This window comes from Gymnogyps californianus, chromosome 1 (assembly GCF_018139145.2).
Source record: "Gymnogyps californianus isolate 813 chromosome 1, ASM1813914v2, whole genome shotgun sequence".
Classification (NCBI taxonomy): Eukaryota; Metazoa; Chordata; class Aves; order Accipitriformes; family Cathartidae; genus Gymnogyps; species Gymnogyps californianus.
In genome coordinates this window covers 71,127,663-71,149,343 of record NC_059471.1, presented here as the reverse complement: position 1 = coordinate 71,149,343, position 21,681 = coordinate 71,127,663, and the positions used below count along the sequence as shown (strand labels likewise).

Genomic DNA, 21,681 nt, shown 5'->3' with positions numbered 1-21,681 from the left:
CTTCTGCGGCAGCGACCGCCCCGCGCCGCGCCGCTCCCGCAGCACCCTCCTGCGGCCGCCGCCCGCCCCGCAACGCCCCCCCCATCCCCCCCCCCCCCCCCAGCGCCCCCCCATCTTCCCTCCCCCCGGGTAGTCCCGAATATTTGCAGCAGCCCCCGTTCGGCCGGGCGTCACGCGTTCGTTTCCTGCCCCCTCCCCAGCCCCGTGGGGCTAGGGTAACTGTAGTCCTGGCTCTGCCCACGCCTGCCGCTGACACCCGTGGGACAGCCACCCGCGGCGTGGGCTGGCAGAGGGCGCAGCTGGGGCGCAGCCCGGCCCCTCGCGGTTCGCCGGCCGCGCAGGGCAGAGCCCGGGGTGTGGGGCTCGCTGCGGGTTTACCCTGCGTTTGCGGGTCAGTTGCTGGGGGCTTGTGAGGCTGCTGGACCGTCACGGTCAGGTGTGCAGCCGGGCAGGTATTTCATGGAATAATTCTCTATGTGTACTTCATCTGCAAAACCAGGGACGTGAAACCATCTAGGCAGAGGCAGTGCAATCTCTCCATTTATTAGAAAAGAGAGAATCCACGAGGGAGCGCGCCCACGTGAACGCTCCGGTTGCAGGGAAAGCTTCGTTTGGACACCGGGGTCGAGCAACAGCAAGACCCCAAGTCCTAGGAAGGCAGGCATCATTAGTTGCGGTGCTCGTGGGATTCCTTTTGACACGTGAGTATGTGGAGCTGCTGTTAAATTACATGTTTCCCAGGCAAGGTTTTAATTAGGCAGAGGTTTGAATGTGTATTTGAGTTTATATCAATGGCCCTATTTAGTAAAGGCGCTTTTGCATCCCGCTCCTTTTCTGTTCTTGGCAGTAGACCCCTTCAGTATGGCAATGCAAACTTATAATTCTTTAAAATATATGCTTGTAAACTTTCGTTGCGTTCATGCAAATGATTTAAGGAGTACAGGTTCAATAGGAGACAGGGAGGAATGAATCTCACAGGAGCCTTTGACTTTCACAAGGTTCTTGGATACTTCCAATAGACCTTACCTTTCCATAGCTGTGAAGAACAGACTACAAGGTCGGTCTGCTCTTACAACTTCTGCTTAATTGCTCCACGAGAATATGCTGCATATCTAATCTAGAATATATGCTTTTATAAATAAAAGTGGACTGGAAAATATTGGATATTTTTAGCGTATCTTTTTCCTAGACCCCCTGTTTTGTTTTTTATCTTCACCATAAAAACCTGAAGGGTAGTGAAAATAGGTATAATGGGCCTTAAGGCCCAAATGAATTTTTCCGACTGTGAAGATACTTCCCCAGAGTATGTAATTTTGCCACCAAATTCTTAATCTTATCAGCAAAATTGAATACATGACTACCTTTTCCTTTAGCACATGGCCCTGTCTACATCTGCTGTAATACCATCCGTTTGAATATTGATTCCCACTTCAGTGCTTGAGCTGAGACAGAAGAATGTAGATGCAAGTGGAAAATAAATGTAGATTTCCAAAATCAAAATGAGTGAAAGCTTGCTAAGCTCCTGACAAGTGCTTTTCTCTAGTTTGGAAAGTGTCCCTTCTTAAAATAACGAAGCAGTTGTCCCTTCTTGAAATAACAACCAGGCCCAGTCAACTCCCTACAGACGCGCTCTTCAAAAATATTTAAAAACCCAGTTTCCCTGGTGTTTCAAGGAATTTCCTCTTGCAATCTGATGCATGCAAGATACAAATTTCATACTCTGTATTTACTATTTCATACAAATTTACTCCAGGTTTTCCCTTTATAAGAGTCTTTGCTTGTATTTTGCTTATAGAACAAGTTCAAACAACCTAGTTTCTAACATAAACAAATCAATAACATTATATACAACCTATTTTGTTTCAGTTAATAGAATTAAATGTGAGATATTGACTCTTGTATCCTGCAGAAATGGGAAACAAAGCAGGAATTTCTCAAGACATAGGAATTAGTGCTAAATTCTTTATGCAATAAATATAAATTTTAAATTACGCACGGTAGACACAAAGCAGCATTGACACAGAGTCATGCATCTGTTCTGTAGCTTCCAGGTAAATTTACCACAATGATTTCAGGGAGGCCTTCAGCTTTACTGATGACAAAAAATACAAGAAATAAATAAAGCCAAACCACAAATATTTCACCTTTTTCTTCTGAAGTTTTATTCAAATAAAGTCAAACAACCAAATCATGTGACAACTTCAAATAACTGCGTTGCTAGCACAGTTTTGCATTCAGTATTTTCAGAAAAAGATCTTAAATTTAAGACAATGAAAACAGTATTTCTTAAAGTTGTATCAAAAAGTAAGAATGGTCTAGCATGAAGAATTTTCAAGTCAGGCTGGTTTTCTCTGAAGGTTTGCTGTTCATCAGAGGCAAAAAAGTCTGTCCATCTTTTTGAGTAAGAAGTGCTTCCCTTCCGACTCGAAGATCCAACTTAGTAAAAGTTTTAGTAGTTCTCTCTTCCAAAATGACCTGGATGAGTTGAAAATTAGAAAAGAAACATGGAAATGTTTTGACTGTAGGAACTGTAAATCATTTGTTTCTCCTTTCATTGAATAAAAAGGTCTTCTCTGTTCTTTCCTGCTGAACCCAAGGTATTTTACGTATACCCAACCTTATTTCATATCAATTAACCCGGCAAGAGGACATACATATTGGGTTTCTTCATAGGGTGGCAAAGGTCTGATAGGAGGCCACATCCACTTTTTAATACGTCGTTCACACTTTATATGTATGCTATAAGCCCTTCTATTCTTTTTCAAAACAAATAGTCTCAGCCTGTCTCTCCCCCTGATGGGGACTGCTTTTTCATGCTGAAATTCTGGCTTTCTTAAAATCAGCAGAACTTTTGCCACTGAATTTAAGCAGGGTCAAGATTTTAATCTCATTTTTTGATCATTTTAGTTAATGATTTCACTTGATCTCTGTATCCTGGATTATACAGATCACTCAGATGAACACTTATCGTTCCTTTAAGTGAAGCAGTTAACTATGTCATTATTTCTTCTCCCTTTTTAACAAATCAAAGTGTTTGATTTGCTCTCTGCCAACAGAGCTACGAACAGTGTAACCTCAGTCTCTCCGTGCCCCGATTTGCAGTATATTATCTGTTACGAAGGTGTGGAATTGGATTAAAAGCTACGGCACGGTGCTCTGCAGATAAACCCACTGCAGGTGTGCAGTTTAATAGGATTTTAATTTGGTAACAAGTGAACAAAGAGAGGAAGCCTAGAATGGGATTTTCTGGGTGAAAAAATGCTATTCGTGCTGAGAGAAAGGAACTGCAAGCTCTGTGATAAGGAATAAAGATCGAGCCAATGCTCTCTGAGCTGCACTTTTATAGATTACGGCTCACTCAGAGCATCTTCGTTACTGCCACCGGTTTCAACAATTCTCAGTTCATACTACATGCGTTTGGCTATATAGCATATAGCGTTTCACCTGCCACACTCCCCATTAAGCCAGCGTGTTCAAATCTTGTATTGTCTCACTCCCCGCCCTCTACATTTTTTCATATAAAAATAATATTTTCCTCGGGAGATGTCACCAACTTGGAATGTATTCCATTTTCAAGATTGTTAACAATTATTTTCATGCTTCAAATTATATTAAAAAAAAATGCAGAGATGTGCTGTGCTATTCAAAATAAATGGAAAAACATGGTCTCTTTGCTGAGGAGTGTAATTTATATTCAGCATGAACTAGGAATAGAGGACCAAAAACAGATGGGGAAGGAAGAGGAAGAAAGAAGGTGACAACTAAAAGATCATGAAGGGATCTGCTAAGCCACAGACACATATTGATGCTGCTGATATCAGGGCAAGGTTGGGAGATTCTTTTCTGATTCCTGTTACCAGTCCTCCCTCTCGTTTTTCCAGGATTTCATAGCAAAACTGAGGTTTTAGCACTAATTTCAATGAGATGAGGGTGGAGGTGTGATGAACAGATTTTTTTTCCCAGGCATAACAGGCTGTAGAGAAGGCATAGAAATGCCTTGTGGGACAAGATTAAAAAGATACGGAGGTTGGTGTTGTTGGCAGAGGACGGAGTGGAGGATGGGAGCTGACGAAAGACACTGGGTCGCAGAGAGCTGCAGAGGCTGCATGAGGTAAAGGAGTTAAAAGGAAAAATTATGCAATATACCCGTGATGCACAGAGCACTATGTCAGGCAGCAGAAAGGCGGTCCAGGAAACAGCAGCGTGGCTGGTGGATGCCGCTAAGGCTGCTGAGGGTTTAGATACCCCACAGAACAGGTCGTGGCCAAAGGGGGATTAGTCAGGAGCAGGGACAGATGATGATTTTTGGTGATCAGAAGTCACAGAACACAAATCCTCATGCAATGGGAATCCATTCAGAGGCTCTACAGAGATGGTGATACAAACAAAGTGGTGGGTGATGGAGATGCTTTTGGCAGCTGTGTTTTTCAGCAACCTGTGCAATTAGTATTGACACCCAAAAAGGAGCCTGCAGTGGTTGAGGTGGGAGCTACCACCCGTTTGAAGGACACAAGTAGGCTGAAGTGCTTGCTCTGTCACAGCTCCTGAAACCCTTTTGAGCTGCAGGTTCAAGTTTTTCAGCGCCCTCACCAACTGCAAACACTTGAACCACAACATCAGCAGGCTCTTAGTGGAATCTCTGTTTCATCCCACCATTATCAGCATCTTGCACGTGGACACGTAGAATCCATCAGCTGTTGGAATCTTTAATCTCTAAGCTCTTTCTACACTCTCCCAATCCTTCACTGTCTTCTTCCTTCCTCCATACTTTCTCTCAAATCATCATACTCCCCATTTCACGTTTTATACCCTTCCTCTAACTCTGACACCCCTTCTCCCTTACTCTAATCAGCCTTGCTCTGTTCTTGAGATCATGTACAAAATATGCAACACTGATAGACATAATTATAGGCACATCACGTATGCAGACAAAACCTGGGTCAAACCCTTTTCTGCTGACACCCCTGTAAGAGCATTGTCATAGCGGGCCATATGAAAGCGCATACGGGCAGCACAGTGAAAGAGCATAGGAAGCAGGGCAGATACTAAGCTTTCTACTGGTTTATGTCCTAATTTCTGACCATCAGTGGTTTAGAGATTCCTTGCTCATAGCCTGCACCCAGCTTAGTTTGGTTTTTGAGGTTAAGGTGGTATGGCAGGATGGGTCATTATATTACATTTGAAAAATAACAACTGTCAAACATCCCTATCACATGTATAAATCATTCTTGATTTGTCCCCTTTGTGTCTTCTTTCTCCCCTCCAATTTTCATTGTTGAGCTAGTTTTAGCATATCTTATATTTAAAAACAAGGGTTCTCCAAGGGTCTTTACAACTAATAAAGAAGTTTTTAAAACAGTCTGTTTCCAGTCCTGGTCCTAGTTTATGAAAGCTGAATGCATCTTGGGAGGTGCTGGATAAACAGTAAAATAACTATAGCAGGATGACTCTCAAAATGTAATTTTCTTTGTGAGTCTTGGTGCCATTAACATTTGTCCATCACTGTTTTCTGGAAAACACAATGTTCTCTAAGATTTAAGACAAGTGCTGTTATTGCATGGAAGAGAAATCTGAAAACAGCTGAATGTCTAATTCATCACTTGTATTAAGCACAGAGGCTTCATCCATGTTTCCATATGTCCTTATATTTAGCCTTGCATCCTAGGAAGACTTAGAGTCTATCTTGTTTTCGACCTGTATGTCATCCCTTATGCTAGTAAGGTTGAACCAGTGGACTGACTGGGAGAAAGTCTGGTGGAGCAGAAAGGTCTCAAGGATTTCATACTTCTGCATGTTTTGATAAAACTAACAGGTAGGTGGAGGAGAGAGAGCCTCTCGGTGCTTCCAACAGCGAGAAAAGACCAGGCCATGCGCTCTCTCTTCCTGTCAATAAATACATGCAGTCTCTTTGGTCAGCACGTCCACAAGCCGCTCCCAACTCACCAGAACAGCGCTGCTCTTGCTTAGACAACGCTTGGGGAATCTAAAGGAGCACTGAAGGTCTGCTGGAAACCTAAGGAAAGAATCAGGGAAGTATGGCGATGGGATGGCGGGCGGTGTGGAGATTACGAGCCCTTGGTAGGATCGTGGCGGGGGTGGGGGCTGTGGAAGACGCTTTGTGGCTTGAGGTTTAGGTGACACTGGACACAGCTCCATGCAAACCTAGATTTCATTAGTTCTACTTTACACACATAACCCCCCCCAAAACAACCACACCCCTCCCGATCCCTCCTGATTTACCCAATTTATAACTTTTTTTTTTCCTTGGTAATTTTCTTTAAAGTTAATGTTTATTTCACCTTGCTGCCTGTGGCTGTGTCCGCCGAACAACTCAGAACTCTGGAAAAATGTTGCTTAATCCGAAGTTACTCTGGCTCTGCATCAAAGTTATGAGAGCTGTCTGTGGAGCATTGGCTTGAGGTTGCTCCTCTGCAAAATAGCCCCAGAGATGGCTGGGCTCATAAACCCACAGAATAGGGGACTCATTTTGCTTTGCAACCCAGAAACTTTCATCTCCCTCCTCCTCTATATAGGACAGGAAAATGTGAGCCACAAAATCCATGAGCAGCAAATTAAACAAATGCCAGGATCCTAGGTTTAAAGAAAAACAAAAATAATTTTAACATCCTCTTCACTTGCTTATCTTCGTGATGTGTTCTTTTTTGAAGGGCTTCATTATAGCAATGGGCTAGATAAAGTAGCAGACTAGCACTCATCAAATAGTACTTACAAAATTACGTACTTCCAAATATCACAGCAAAATAGGCACCAACTGCAGATTTTAAACGTAAGCAAAAGCCTTTTCCCCTTTTTTTAGCTAGAGAAGAAAGTGCACTTGTGTTTATTCGCTTTCCTGTTCAAGTTCTTCCCCCACATTCACTGCTACTACAAGGCTTATCAACAACCACCTATCATCCCCATTCTCCCCTTGGACACATAAATCATTCCACCTCTTCCCAAGCAAACCCTCTGTCCTGGTTTCAGCTGGGATAGAGTTAACTCTCTTCTTAGTAGCTGGTACAGTGCTGGGTTTTGGATTTAGTGTGAGAATAATGTTGATAACACGCTGATGGTTTAGTTGTTGCTAAGTAGCGCTTATCTTAAGCCAAGGACTTTTCAGTTTCCCATGCTCTGCCAGCAAGCAGGTGTGCAAGAAGCTGGGAGGGAGCAGAGCCGGGGCAGCTGACCCGAACTAGCCAAAGGGGTACTCCATACCATGGAACGTCATGTTCAGTATATAAACAGGGGGGAGTTGGCTGGGAGGGGCGGATCACTGCTCAGGCATCAGTCAACAAGTGGTGAGCAATTGCATTGTGCATCACTTGTCTTTTCTTGGGTTTTATTTCTTTTTTTTCTTTTTTTTTGTTATATTCCTTTTCATTACTATTATTATATTTTTTTATTATTATTGTTAGTATTTTATTTCACTTTAGTTATTAAACCGTTCTTATCTCAATCCACGAGCTTTACTTTTTTTTTCAATTCTCCTCCCCATCCCACTGGGAGGGGGGAGGGGGGAGTGAGTGGGTGCATGGTGCTTAGCTGCCTGCCGGGGTTAAACCACGACACCCTCTTACAGATGTCTGTATTTCTTGTGTCTGTGACATTAAATGGCCTACCTTGCAGCTTGGGGCATAACTGGTAAAAGCCAAGAGACATTCACTGAGGCCATTGACTTTTGACTCATACCTTGGTTGAAAGCCCTTACAGTAAAGAGTAAGTCTTCTTCTGTGCCATAAATCTGCATAGGAATTCATCAAGCAATTCATAACCTCTGCATCCCACAAACACGTTTACATGGACATCAACAAGGAGATACCACAATTTACATGAACAACCAAGGTTTACAGAGCTTTAAAAATGAAAAATACTGCCTCTTTTGGTGTTATATGTGTCTGAGAAGCTGCTGCTTCTGCTGTTTGTCCTTTTGCACATCTTTAAATTATAGCAAAGTAAGTGGAAGTACTTGTTTATCTATGGGACAAGGAAAGGGACTTTTATACTTGGAGTTCAAACTATACAGAACTGACACTAGCAGTTCACGAGTGTTTCTAACAGTCTTACAAGTGTTTTCAATATATTCAGTAAGAGTAAGCGTGAAACAAAAGCTACCGCTCCAGTTGTCCCTTGGGATAATAGAGAGGGACACTGTTTTGAAGAGGTAGTAGGTTGAAGAAGCTTGCTTTCAAAAGAGGAATGCACAGGTCACTGTCCAGCCAGCGTGGCTCAGCAATACATCCCTGAATGCCTCAGAAGGGAGACCAGTAAAGGAAATGGAGGTGGACCAGCTGACGTGAGGCTCTGTGACGGAGATACATAGAGGTGCATTTGCTGGAGAGGAGGTGGAGCTGAAAGATCTGTAGAGGTCCCATTAGCCCTGACTGCTATAGCACACTTGCTCCTTGCTGCCTTACAGGGGGGTAACTGCATGGTTCCTCCGATCACACTTGGGCATCACCCATGTGGAGGCTGGGCTGGAAAAGGGTAAAAGTCAATCCTGAATTCAGAGGTGTGAGTGTGCTGGTATATTATGTGTGCCAGATGAGCCAAGCTCCAAGGCAGGAGCCCCAGACAGAAGTTAAGTTTGGGTTTGGTTACTGGTATGTGGTTTATTTTGGGGGGAGGCACACTGCATTAACATGACACTCATGCATTTCCCTAAGTAATTGTGTTTCCTCAGTGTGGATGCTGCATATTTCGACTTGCAGGATGCCCTCCATTCCTGCAAGAAATGCTGAGATTTAAGAAATTTCTGAAAAGCAATGACCCTGAGTACAGAACTTTTACACCAGATGGCTTGTTAACATAATGGCTTCAGCCTTGTCCACTAAAACTTGAAATCCTACCAGAATAGAAACATGGGAAAGAAGGGACATTGATAGGTCATATAGCCCAACATCTTAAAGAACCAAGGGTTATTAAGAAAGAAGATAATAATGATCAAATTTATTGGAGCATCACAGAGAAAGATTAAAAGACAATTTTTAACTCTCTTGTGTGAGAATAAATTCAATCTTAGTGTTGCTGAAGTATAGTAGGAGGGCTGTCATAAGTGGGATGAAAATATCATTTGTAACTAGTTTAAGGAAGGCTCAGCAGAGGAAGGGATGCTCTCTATCAGTTGTGTCCCCAACCACCGACAACTGCAGAGCAGGGAGGCAATTCATTAAACTCTTCTTGTGGTGGAAAGAGGGAAGAGGATTTCATCATTGTGGGGAATTTCAATAAACATTATGCTTCCAGTGCTGTTCTTGGAATTCATTCCCAATTTCCTCATTGCCCAAAATATTGCATGTAACATTGGAGAGTTTTGTGCAGAATTCCTCTGGAGAGAGAGAGAAAGGAACGATTATTTTATTATTACTGTAATGCAGCAGCTGATGGACAAGGGACCCTACTGTGCTCTGTTCCCTGCAGACACAGAACAAAACTCTGATCCAGCTCTGGACACTTTGCAATCTAAATATAAGGCAAAAGGGAGCAGCTAGATGCAGAAAAGGGGTGCGCGCATACATGCACAAACACAGGCATTAACGGGGGAAGAATACCAAAGAATACAAAAGGCAACAACGTTAACATACCCTTTTGTTACGTCTTTGTAGGAAACACATGAAAGTACGGTTTTGAAGGGGAATTTCAAAGAAGATAATGAGGTTTTCTTTGGCTATTTGTGTGAAGCCCCATCCAACAGAAGAGGAAAAAATATGAAGGTGCTCCTTTGAAAATCTAAAAAGCGGTTCACACAGTTTGGGATCAGATGCTGCTCACAGGAGATGGTGCATTTCTGCAGAATGAATAATAGAGAGAGAGCCTCTGAAAGGTTTTACAAATAAAGAGAAAGGCAGGTAGGGTTGATGCAATATAGAAATGGAAGAGACTGAACTGATTCAAAACATGGCTGCACCACTTCAAGCCACTTCGAGTGACTGTGACTGCACAGTCCCTTTGCTTCTCTTGCCTTGCACTGGTGTATGATGGATTTGATGCTTGACAGCTCAGAGCCCTACAACAGAGAGAAAACTAACCCAGCTAAAGGAGTGACTAGTTTTCAGTCAGTTTAACACCTTAAACAGGCTTGGTTCTGGCTACGCAAGCACTTATGTCAGTGTAAGGCATAAGGAAAAGGAAGGAGCATATAGCTGTTGTCAGAGGAGCTAACTGCCTTTTTGGCAAGTAGTTATTGCAGTGGCTCTACTCTGGCTGTATTATACGGGAAGAACCTGAAGGACTAGGAGCTATCCCTTGAGAGATCTGGAATTTTTACGGTTTGGGATATTAGTGGCCCCAGCTCTCCATCACACCCTTCTGCTGGGGTGTGCAGCTCTTGCAGAGAGGGAGAGCAGAGGCTCACACCTCAGGCTGCTGTTCCCCGTATTTCCGCAGACAAATGATGGCTTCTGCCAAAAGAGGGAGTCCTGCCCTTCCCACCATCTCCAGCTGCGTGCTCCTACTTTCCTGCCTTCTGCTCATCCTAGAGTTTGGATCAGAAAACAAATCTGGTTGAAAACTAATCGTTTCATTTCCCTGACCTGGCTAGCCACATCACCAGGTGAATGGTGCTGCTTGATGCAAGGAAGGGAGTAGGAAGAAGCGATGCCCTTATTGACTTTAGCGTGAATTTAGGTCAGTTAAAATGACCTGGTGCCTCTGCCGTCTCAGGACAGAGAGGGGTGTATCAGATGAGAGTCACAAAGATCCTACTTACCAAAACTGTCTGCGTAGTTGAGGGTCATAGCCTTGCTTACTGCGCTCAGTAGGAAGTTCCATCTCAGCTGGAAATCTGATGCCACTTTTCTAAACTCTTCTTTACTCCTGCTTGGCTGCAGATACAGAAAAAAATTGCTTTATGATAAAGTTGGTTAAAAGAATTCCTTATTGTGCTGCAGACTATTTCCCTGTACAAACTGCATACAAAGGTGGAACAAGCAGTTTTTTTGTTAGAATCCTAAAATAACTTAGGTTGAAAGGGATCTTTGGACATCATCTAATCCAACCTCTTGTCCAAAGCATGGCCAGCTTAGTTTAGGCCTTGTCCAGCCAACTTCTGAATACCTCCAGGATGGAGATTCTACAGCCTTTGCAGGTAACCTCTTCCTATGCTTAACTACTCTCATGGTAATTTTTTCTTTTTATCTATTGGAAATTTTCTTTGCTGCAACTTGTGTCTATTGCCTTATGTCCTGTAACTGTGAACCCCCAGGAAAAGTCCTGCTCCATCTTCTCTATAGCATCCCATGAGGTAGCTGAGGGTTCTATGAGATGAAGGCACCAGAGACCTGCAAAGTACTACTCTTAATTAAAAAAAAAAAAAAAAAAAAAAAATTAGGAAATAATCAAGCTAAAGAAGTACAGTTTACCCTGCTTCTTCAGAAAGGGAAAAAATCCCACCCCTTTAACCACCGCCCAGACCCAAGTTCATTGGTCTGGCAACCAACCGAATGCAGCGGTACCATCAAGCTACCACTAATTCTGAATCAGTGATGGAACAGGGGTGGTAGAGTTGGTAACCTATGGAAAGGTGCATATGCGAGGATGATCATACTTGAATCTTTCACAAGAGCTAGAGACATTGTACTAGAAATTATCACTCTCCTACCACCTGCTAAAAGTCAACAGTTTCGTGAATCAATGATTTCAGGAATCATGAAGTGTTCTCTTCATTTTTACTAACATTTTTCTTCTGAATTTTGCTTTATTAGGGACTGTTATAATATGTGTCTATGAAATGAGAGCAGATACTGAAACCGCCCGAGTGGATATATGCGCAGAAATCTGCTTGCGGTTGTTTGCACAGATGGAATTTTTGTATGCCAATTATTTCTCCCTTTTTCTGCAGCATGCATAAATTGCATTTAAGCAAATCTGCAGTCTGGTCAGGTTGCTAGTGTACAATGTAGCTCCTGCAGACTAGTGACAGTTAGCATGTAGCAGGATAAATGATGTGATCACTCTTTCTTTTCTGAAATTATTAAATTAATTTTATACCTGAATGACAAAAGCCTGAAGATTTGAAGACACACAGTTCAGCAGAACCCGAATATCTGTGGAAGGTGCCAGCAAAGACATTAAGTCATTCAAACCTATGAAATATAGAAGGGAGATTATTACTTGAAGTGATTGGCTTGCATTTTGGTTTGTTTCTGCAGTTTTTAGCATTTTTTTTTCTTTTATCTTTAGCTTCAAATATATTAAGACATCTGTTTATAGCATTTTGATTAATATAATTATACTATTCCTTTAGTGAGGAATAGTACTTTGAAATCAGTCAGAATTCATGTTTATGTCCATTTCCACCATATCTGCACTAACCTAGTCATCATGGCAAAGGTGGCAAGAATAAACACTTCCAATGTGAAAGCTGGAATTTGGTTATATGCAATACCAACTTATTTATCTGAGATTTTATGTGATTGAGAAAAAAAAGAATCTTGGTTTATCTGTTGAGGAGGAGAAAACAGTTTTAAAACAATAACAGAAAATGCAGAATATTCTGTAGCCCAACAGAAATATAGATAATATTGCCACGTATCAGTGCAGCTGTTTCCCCAAAAGATTAGAACCTACCACCCAGTGCCAAGAGGTACATCATTATGGCACCTCTCTGAATTTATACCCTTCTAACTGAGACATCTTCCTTCAAGAAGGCATATGGATAGGGTCTGTGAAACCTTGCTTATTATAAATAACAGTTTGGAAAAGCAGTGAAAACAGAGAATGCAATAAATCCACCTTGGAAAGAGTAAGATCATCATTAATATAATGAGCAAATGTAATAAGAACGTTCTGCGCAGTGGTTTTGATTTTAAGTTTTATATAAATATTATTTAAATGGTTCTCCTGATGGTTCTGTGAAGAAGGCAAATTATTATTCCCACTGAAAGCAGTCACGGAAAGGCTGTGGTGCATCCCTTGTCAGCGAGGGAGTCGGTGGCGGGCCAGGAACAAAGAGCTGAGGTTTCCCCCTGCCAGTTCTGGGCACAGCCTAGTCCAACTTGCCCGTCTCTTGCTAATAATTTAAATGGCAGCGCATTAATCTAAAAATTAACTTGCCATTATGTTCCCATCCCTTTTCATTAAGCTGGCAAATGCATTATGTCATGGCTGCATACAAACTGTGTATTTTATTGTTTACAGCACAACATTGATCACACGGGCCGCAATACAGCAAAAGGACTTGAAAGCCGAAAGGCCAGTAGTCCTCATCCAGTTCAGCATACAATATTTTAAAATCTGGCCACAAGAAATGATTTTGTGTGCTTCGATTAATAACAGAGGAAAATGCAAAATGCAATGCTTGAAAACTTCTTTTTTGTCAAAGAAAACAATAAAAAATTAATATCCCTCTGTCCACCTTCTTCTAGAAGACATATAATTTAGTAACACAAACCTCACTCCTGCTGCCACAGAAAGATTTAAGAGAGAGTCAGAATGGAAAGCCTTTTATTCTTAACCTTTAAAGTTAGAAGGATAATATTACACGCTCCATTCTCAATTTTATTGGCTCTTTTCCAGCACTTCGGGTTACGGCAAGACTGTAATTCCCATTAGGGCAGATGCCATGAATAAACAAGAGGAAATGCTGGAGCTTTAACAATGGCAGGCAAGGGCTTAAGTGGATGGACAAAATGTAGCAAAAAAATATTACATTTGAGTTCTATGTCATTCTGCAGCTCCTCCGGATTCCTAAACTTCTTTTGAAAGAGGTTTCCAGGCACATCCAGAAATCCCTGATCGATGACAGCATGCAAGTCTGATCGCAGAACAGTGACTTTGCTGTTGCTGTTCAAGACTGTTCTCATTGTCTATAGATAATAAGAAAACAGTTAATGCCTTTCATTTTCTCAAGCCCTTAACTCGGTCAAAAAGCTTCCCTTATTCAATACTAGACTTTATATAACCAGTCTCCAAATTGGGAAAAAAAAAATAAACCAAAGGAGATGAATCTTAAGTTGTCTTCAAGAGTTTTTTTGTTCTGGGAGATATTCTTCTCAATGACACTCTGTGTTGTTGTCTGTGACGGAGCAGAGAAGGCTAACATGCTTGAAGTATCTGGGCAATCGCCTGAGCAATTGGTTTTGCCTAGAGTTATTATAGTTAAGCCAAGTAATGGTATTTTGTCTAAAACATGGAATGGTGTAGCAGGGCCGACTTTCTCTCAGTATTACCTGTCCTTAGTACATGTTTCAACTAAATTCAAAGGCAAGTTTTCTCAAGTTGCCCAGACCTTTGAGAAGGTAAAAATAACATTAGAAATATGGTATTAGTTAAAATAATATTAGTTGGGGTTTTATCCCATGTATCTCTGCTTATGAGTCATTTATGAATGAATCTGGCTTCATATTTGTCCCAAAAAGTATTACTCACACAGATTTTGCAAACAATTTTCAGCCTAACATTTGATCCTCATATCTTCACTTTTTTTTAAATTAATTGCTAATATCACACAGTATTGCTTCAGATTCTTGGTGAAATGATGAAAACAGTGAAGGAAATTAAACCTGAATCTGTTAAAATTTGTTAATCCTTACATTTAATCTCTCACTTCCATACTGAAATCAGTAAGATCCTAAAGCCTTTGTTGAATTTTGGGCTTTTATATGAATAATCCATGTCCAGTTTGGCCTTCTAGAGGAAAAATAATTTTTGTAAAATTCAGAAAAACTTCAGGATTCATAAACACTTTAACAAATCCCATTCACCAGGTGCTTACCATGATCCCACAAACAGCAGTGAATGCAGCTGCCCATTTGTTTGCAAACATAATTCCCAATCTGGCCATTTTTCTCTTTCATTACTCTGCGAGCTTTACTGAAATACCAAAAGCACTCTGATTCTCACTCGGTAATCCCCTTCAGGTAAGTTAAAGACAGTCTTTTTTCTGATTTTACTTGGAGTTTCCAGTGTCAGAAGAAGAGCTGCTGTTTGCAACAAGAACGCGTGACCCAAAGGCCGGGAACTACCAGGGGCAGTATCTTCAGCATGCTGCTAGCGCTCGACTCCATGCCCCAGTACTTTAGACTGGTCCTTTTAGCCATTGCACTTCACTATACTAAATATAATTCTCTAAATAACTGAGAACCAGCTCTGACAACACTTAAATACAGCTTACCAGAGGCAGGAATCAGCCCCAGGAAATGACAAGCATCATATTCACATTCCTTTCTCGCAGGGAATTTGCACCTTTTTATGCTCTAATTACTTCTGCATGTCCAGGTAGTAGCAGCTGTCAGCGTGCTTTATCTACACATGATGGGAAAGTTACTTTTTTTTCTTTTGAATGCTGACCCTGCCAAAATTGTTCCTATTTTCTCACCAGGTGGCTAAATTATTGCAAAGTACTCTACAAGGGACGGTGTGGTTACACTGTTCAGAGGCTGCAGCTGCACAGCTCCTCCGTAGTACTTCTCATTAGGAGCACTCTCACCTGCTTTGACCATCAGTCTCTAGTTGAAATTCCAGGTGCATTTTAGACAGAGAAAACTGAGAAGGATGATTAGAAATATCAAATGACTCCTCTGTGAGAAGATGAGATAAACAAAGACGAGCCAGCTTTGGATAGAAATAACTGAGGAAGGATGTGATGGAGGTTTGCAGGGAGAATTGCATGAAGAAAGGTAGAAGTTTTAAAGTAATAAGAGAAAGTATTTTTTCACACAACAAATAACCAAACCCTGGAACTCACTGCCCCAAGATGTCATGGATGCCAAAATCAAGCTATTAAATACCAAGATGTGGATGAAACCTTCACCTCAGATTGCTGGAAACCAGGAGAGTACAATGGAGGGGGAGTGAGGTATCACTTGCTCTACTCATACCCACTTCACATGAGCATCTGATGAGGGTGACCAGGGGAAACGGGATACGAGTCCACACAAGCCTAGGATTGGGTCTAACTAAAACACTCAGCGGTCCTTTCTGAGGGACGTCCACCTCCCCATGAAGCATCTGCATGTTTCTCATAAGCTGAAAATTTTAACCATCTTCTGGTGTGCATCGGACAGGGGGGATGCATTTGGAGGAGAATGTTTAGCTGGTATTTGTTTCCTATCCCGTTTTGCTGGAGCCCAGTATCCATGGCTTTGGCAAGATCCCTTAACAGAAGTTGTAATAGAGGCTATGTGACTGCTGAAAGACTATGGGGATGCTCATTTACAAGACTTACATAATTTCACTTATTGAAATTATTGTTTTTAAATTGCCGATGGGACTAATCATCAGGTACACTGGAACTCCTTTGCCCTTCCCTTGTATTTTAAAGAGGCTCTAGAGAAGGTGCAAGCATCATTTACTTGTGAGAACAGTGCCAAGTGCTCGTTAGCATGAACAAGAACCAGGCTCAGAATGTGCTCAGCTGTAAGCGTAGATCTGACCCCAATTCTCAGGTCTGCTAGGTTCACTTTGTGCCAGTTAAACAGCATAAAGGGTTGTAAAGCAGCCAGAGGCTGCTGCTGGAGAATTCCCCCCAACTAGGCTGCAAATCTCTTGCGCTAAATCTTGAGGTGTAAATTCAATGGTGACTCTCTGCAGCTTTTCTGCACATTAGGAATAGGCAGGGAAGAATCAAAAAGCTACGACCAGCCTCTTGACATCATGGCTCAAGCACAAGAAGGATGATGTAAAGTCTGAGTATGCAAACCAAATGCAAATGGGTGGGAGTAGTTGACACTTGCGGTCTTGCTGGATCACGTTTTTCAATGCATAGGAAGCACTGTTTAGCAGCACATGAAGCTGAGCTTTTCAAGTATTTAGTATCTCCAAGGGCTGCTGCAGTAAATGGGAACTGTGAGTGCTCAGCACTTCACAGAAGTCAACCTTTTGCCTGTGTTAGCACACCTATGCATGTTTGCGCATTATTATTTTTATTTTTCTAAACTTTTTTAAAGTAAGTGAGGTGTGTGTTTCTTATGCTGCTGGTGATGAAGTTTTCCCATAAAGAAAAGCTACATTCATTAAGGAAGAACGTGACACTGCTGCACAGTCCAAGAAGCCACAGTTCCCTTCCTTCCTCCCCTTTATTGTGGGGACACAGTGTAGTGATTTAAGCCAGGCGGCATGTTGGGAAAATCTTGTACGTGTTGTTTGAAGGAGAGGAGAGAATATACCACCTGTTCGCTTCTGCTTTCTTCCCCATTTGTGACCTATCTCTTCTGTCATGGCCCAGACCACCTCAAAACCCAAGGTGTTGGAAGTATTCAAGGATACCAATGGTAGGAACACTACAGAGAGGGTACAGCCCCTCATAATAATGCAGCACTGAATGAAACAATTTACTTTGCAGTGTTCAAAGGGTTAAAAATGCAGCTCCTCGATGCACCTCTGTAGCTGAGAAGAATGATACTGCAGAGCAAAAAGCAGGCAGAGACAGTAATTGTTTGCTAGAGAGATTTTTGTCTCTTTCTTCCCAAGGAAAAAAGCCAATCTGAGTGATGACCCTGAGGAGGGAAGTTCAGAGGATGCTACCCTGCACCACTCCTTCCAAAACTGTCCAGTCAGAGGATGGAGAAGATTTTGCCAGCTGATCCCTGGTATCCATGAAAAAGGTGAGGGTCTTGTGCCCTTAAAGACTTCATGGCCTGCTCCCCAACCGTGCAGCTTCACTGCAGCCGGCATATTAGTGATTTCCCTTGTGCAGCACTTGTCAGAGAGAGTGGTCAGGATGCTGCGTAAAACCAATTTTAGAATAACTCCAGCATGCGCTATCTGACTGATTTGGGCATGGCTGGGCAAAGATACTGGAAACTGTCATCTGACCCTTCCAGCTACTGTGTTCTCCTCTCCATGGGGGACCATTGACCATATCTCAGAGGCTTTCACAGAACCCAGAGGGAGGAAAAGGCCCCCTCAGCATACTTAAGGTGTGGGAAGAGATGGGTAGGAGGGTGGGCATGATTTGGACCATGGTCAGTATACAGCTAAGAACACCTGTACTGCTGCTGTTTTACTACAATGGAGCATCTCCTAAATAGTCCAAACTGCTTGAGTGAATGAGATGCCCAGCTTTTTTGTTTCACGGATTCTGGAACATACCTTGGCCATGTTAGAAAGGTCTGTCTTTCTCCTGAGTCTTTTTATAAACACTGTAACTTCTGTCAAAGAAAGAGAGGCAGATGTTTCATATCATTAATATTTTACCCTCCAGAAGACGTTAATGAAGACAGATCTTTTAAGTTAGAAAGCAGATCCCTAGGGGAGCTACGGAGGCTAGCGGAGGGGACAGCAGGGGCACTGAGCCAGCATTATGGGCTGGGCTGGGGACCCTCGCAGTTTAAAGCTTGCAAGCAGAAGCTGCCCGGGTCACCACTCTTCCTTCACTGCAAGTCTGTTAACCCATGACACACAGGAAAAATACTTCCAATATTTTTTTACGTTAAATACTACTTAATCAAGACTAATGCTTTTACATGTATGGTTTAAGGTGAATGAAAGCAACATTAATTCTAAACCTCCTGTATTTTGTTTAGAGGGTTTACATTTCCGCCTTTATGCATCTATAATTCTGCAGCACTGTTAATAGGAGTTGGTTTCTTTGGTGCTATTTTCTCCTGTTTATAATGTGTTGTAATTATGACAAGCATGGTCCAAGAATATCCTTTTTAAGAATAAAATATAAAATAAATAATTCTTAGTTACAGGAAAATTGAGTATAAAGCAACTTACAAACTTCTGTAGACAGGCAATGGTTTTCAAGTGAAAATTTCTGTTTCTCTGAAGTTTGTACAAACCAGAAAGACCAGGATGTATATACAAAGGGTCGCAGCTGATTAATTAGGTATACTTCCATGTGCACACATTAAAAACACAATACTAAGTTTGCTCTGTCAAGCATTCAAATGTAAGAAATGTCAGAATTAAGACTGTCTGCAAGTCTTCCTTGAGCGTATGAATGCTAATACAATCTTTTGTCTACACAGGAGCCCTGCTTTGCTACTGAGGAGTTGGTCTTCACTCAATGAGTAACTGAGCAACATTATGTTTTAGTCAGAATCTTCAGCATCATATATAAATATATGTATGTATGTACGTACATATTTACAAACACTCACATATACACACACCTTTGTATAGTACAGATTTTTTCAAATCCTCCTCTAGCGACAGACATAGTTTCCCTATGGGACTATGGCTTTTTTTCCCTTTATATTGAACTGAGCTATAACCATTAATTAATTTATCTGCATAAAACCACTTGCAAGGTGAAGAGACAGAACAATACCTAAATTTCAGAGGGCAGACTGCATATTATTCAGTCATCTACACAGCCAGAGCAATCATGGCAAGAGACAGATCTTTAAAATATTCAAGTACACTTCAATTTACCATGAATTGGGAATAATTTTGGCTTAAATATGTTCTCACACGTTATCTGAGACTATTTAACTGTATCCCAACTAACTCGTCCTCACTACTATCGAAGTTATATCAGCTAAAAAAGTTTTTAAAATAATTTCTGTAAGAGTCTTGTAACACAATCTTCTCTCCAGTTTAAGCAAAGATTATTTTATGAAAATCTCTCTATTACTCAAACATACCTTTAGACTTGGATGTTTGGAGTGGTAACGGAAACTCTTCCAAAGCATTAAGCAGCCAAAGTTCAACATTTTTACTGAACAATCTGATTGACTTCATGTGTTGCACAGGCACCTCCTCCAGGAAATCATGAAATAGGATGTTCTCCATTTCCTAGAATACAAATTCATGGACCTGCACATGATTGGTGTACTACAGATATTTACAGCAGCATGAAACAAAACTGTATTGATAGTTTAAATGTAAATGTAAAGAGGCCCATTTTTTTCTTCCAATTAAGCAATAGCTAAGCTACATTTACTAGCAGAAAGAGAAAGATCCTAACAATAAATGTTGTTTCCTGAATTAATTACTAGACACTACTTAATGACCTGCTGTAAATAAGAAGCCAATTATTTTGATCAGAAAACTGCATATTTCTATGTGGAATGTCACAGAGAAATGCAGTAGTATTCTCAAAGGAAAAATAACTCCCGTAATTTGGAAAACAGTTATCAGTTGAAATTTCGGTCACATAACCTCATGCCAGAACCACAGACCACATTTATAACAGCATACTCCATTGATATTAGGGACTTTCAAAGGAATATATAGCAGCAAAATGGAAGTTATCTCAAATTCCACTGGCTCCTTTCAAAATCCATACTGTGCTGTCTCAGAAGAAGCCAAAGTACAGACTTGAGGTACGAGTGAAAATCCCCTTGTACAGCACACAAGAAACAACTGGCCCTTCTCCCCAGGTAAAACTACCAAAAAGACACAAACATATGATAACATAATTACAACAAACAAGTGTGTCTACAGTACCTTGAATAGCTGCCTATCATAGCTTTTGAACAGCTGGCATACATCTGGCAAGGACATCAGTGCTATTCTTTCAGGCTGCAGAGACCTCCAGAATGACATGATACAGTCTTCCACCTGTCGCACAAAGTCCTTTATGAATTTTCACTAATTTTACACTTGTGAAATACGAAGCATAATTCAGTAAAACAACACACATAAGCACAGAAGCAAACGAATGACCGTGGAGCTGCGATCTTTGCCTGGCCCCATCCTGGCCGGGCTCCAGCGTAAGTGGAAGCAGCCTGGGGCAACAAGCTGAACCTCGCAAGGCAGCGTAAGAAAGAGGAGAGGAACAAAGAATCGTGCCGTGGATATGCAGATATAGTGAAAGATATGTGTCGGTGGCCTTGGGTTTTGTGCTGGGCTCAGACCTGTTGATGTGCCAGGAGTGCTCAGGATATGCCTACAAACTCAGATTCTTGGAGCATGTTGTGTTAATTAAGAATTCCTGAATAATTTGACTGATTGCTCCTTTTGTCTATAAATGATCATATACCTTAGATCAAACCATCAAGTAAATAAGCTACACAGAAACAATTTTATCCTTACAGTTGTTTGCTGTCGTCAGAATGAGTGTTATGAAAGCAAAGGCATACCTTGTCAAGCTCTTTCTTTCTCACCATATGTAAAATATCTTGGCAATGGCTGTAGTACTCATTGGCAAGCAGTACAACCTGGAGAAGGTAACCAAAAAGAGGGTACAAAAAGATGACACAGGCAAAGAGCTAACTCGCTTGCTGACCGAATACTTGAACGTACCATTTCGTAGGAGTATTTCTTCCCTAGTTCTTGCTCCCAAAGATAGAATCTGCTGAATTCAGGCCAAGGGTACTGAAATCTCTCTTGTTCAGTCTTCAGATAAATGACAGATGGAGAACAGTGCAAATTCTTGCTCTCAATGCATCAGAATTTATTTTGAACAATAAAAAAAAAAAAAAGATCACAATTAGCTTGTCAGTTCTGTTAAAGGTATTAAATACTTTCTTGAAATTGTATAAAGTGATTTTTTACTACAGGGTGTTTCTTCAGAGGAATGCTTGTCTTTTTTTTTTTAGAAAATTGGGTTGGATGAAAGAAACAAGCATGGCTGACTAAATATTTAAATCCTAAACAGTACATAAATTTATTTTCAAAACCAGTGAATACTTAATGCTATACATATCTTCCACATATATTTTCTATAGCACTCATGTCACAGTTGTAACCTTCTAAATAAGGCTGCAGATAGTTGGCTCTGCTGTCGGTGTGACAGCACATTTCTCATCAGCTGTCATTATATCCACTTCAGAGCACTCATTACCACACCCA

General features: G+C 41.3%; 1 protein-coding gene across 1 annotated transcript in view; it reads right to left on the bottom strand.

The window, feature by feature from the left end:
* Positions 1–6,331: 6,331 nt before the first annotated feature.
* The window catches only part of RFX8 (regulatory factor X8), a 29,706-nt gene continuing 14,356 nt past the window's right edge, over positions 6,332–21,681 (bottom strand). The window contains exons 7-15 of the mRNA XM_050915593.1: positions 21,133–21,267; positions 20,970–21,047; positions 20,335–20,448; positions 19,530–19,680; positions 18,028–18,086; positions 13,646–13,802; positions 11,986–12,080; positions 10,706–10,820; positions 6,332–6,591 (exon numbers count right to left, since the gene is read on the bottom strand). Of these exons, the coding sequence (XP_050771550.1) occupies positions 6,332–6,591; positions 10,706–10,820; positions 11,986–12,080; positions 13,646–13,802; positions 18,028–18,086; positions 19,530–19,680; positions 20,335–20,448; positions 20,970–21,047; positions 21,133–21,267 (1,164 nt within the window). The remainder of the gene's footprint in view (positions 6,592–10,705; positions 10,821–11,985; positions 12,081–13,645; positions 13,803–18,027; positions 18,087–19,529; positions 19,681–20,334; positions 20,449–20,969; positions 21,048–21,132; positions 21,268–21,681) is intronic.